The sequence below is a fragment of the Halyomorpha halys genome, unplaced genomic scaffold, assembly GCF_000696795.3.
Source record: "Halyomorpha halys isolate HHAL.00 unplaced genomic scaffold, Hhal_1.1 Scaffold1941.1, whole genome shotgun sequence".
In the NCBI taxonomy this organism is placed as follows: domain Eukaryota; kingdom Metazoa; phylum Arthropoda; class Insecta; order Hemiptera; family Pentatomidae; genus Halyomorpha; species Halyomorpha halys.
This window is the reverse complement of record NW_027104885.1, coordinates 10442-11346: the sequence shown is the minus strand read 5'-3', so window position 1 is coordinate 11346 and position 905 is coordinate 10442. Positions and strand designations below refer to the sequence as shown.

The following is a 905-nucleotide window of genomic DNA, read 5'->3' as shown; positions in this document are numbered from 1 at the left end:
AAAGTCATTTAAATCAGCACATAATGGCCCGACATACTCATGAAAAGCCTCACCAGTGCCCTCATTGTGAATATAAATCAGTTCAAAAAAGTCATTTAAATCAGCACATAATTGCCCGACATACTCATGAAAAGCCTCATCAGTGCCCTCATTGTGAATATAAATCAGTTCGTCTTCGTGAATTAAATCAACACATTATGGCCCGCCATACTGGTAGCAAGCCTCATCAGTGCCCTCATTGTAAATATAAATCAGTTCAAAAAGGTACATTAAAACAGCACATAATGTCCCGACATACTCATGAAAAGCCTCATCAATGTCCTTATTGTGAATATAAATCAGTTAGTCTTGGTCATTTAAATCGACACATAATGGTCCGTCATACTGATAAGAAGCCTCATCAATATCCTTATTTTGAATATAAATCAGTTCTAAAAGATAATTTAAATTGACACATAATGACCCATCACACTGCTCAGAAGCCAGTGTCAATGTCACCATTGTAGCTACACAACAGTAAATATAGCTCAATTGAAATCACATATTATGGCCTGTTATATAAATCAGCCATATTGGGAATACATGGAAGCTTATAATCAGTTATAATGTCCTTCCATACAAAGGACATCGAAAAGCCTTTTCATTGTCAATACAAAGCAGTTCAAATATACATATAATGGCGCATAAGAATGGAAAGAAGTCTCATAAATGTCCATTTTGTATTAAAACCTTAAAAGATGGTATATTATAAGAATTTTAAGAAATCCTGATTAAGGTATGTGGGAATATCACATCTGATGAATACGTATGACTTTATGGAGTTTAGGATTACATTTGTTTTAAATTATATTTCCTTTATGGTTAAATGACTTTTCAATGTTGGTTCAAAATCCCTTGGTGAGTTG

General features: G+C 33.6%; 1 protein-coding gene across 1 annotated transcript; it reads left to right on the top strand.

Moving 5' to 3' along the window:
* Positions 1-23: 23 nt before the first annotated feature.
* On the top strand, positions 24-452 carry LOC136795369 (zinc finger Y-chromosomal protein-like). The gene has a single exon (XM_067045684.1). It carries the CDS (start codon positions 24-26, stop codon positions 450-452), a length of 429 nt encoding a protein of 142 aa, XP_066901785.1.
* The last annotated feature ends 453 nt before the right edge of the window (positions 453-905 follow it).

Bases quoted from the DNA above. Each gene is read 5' to 3' on its own strand.
- LOC136795369 (XM_067045684.1), top strand. From the start codon at position 24: ATGGCCCGACATACTCATGAAAAGCCTCACCAGTGCCCTCATTGTGAA.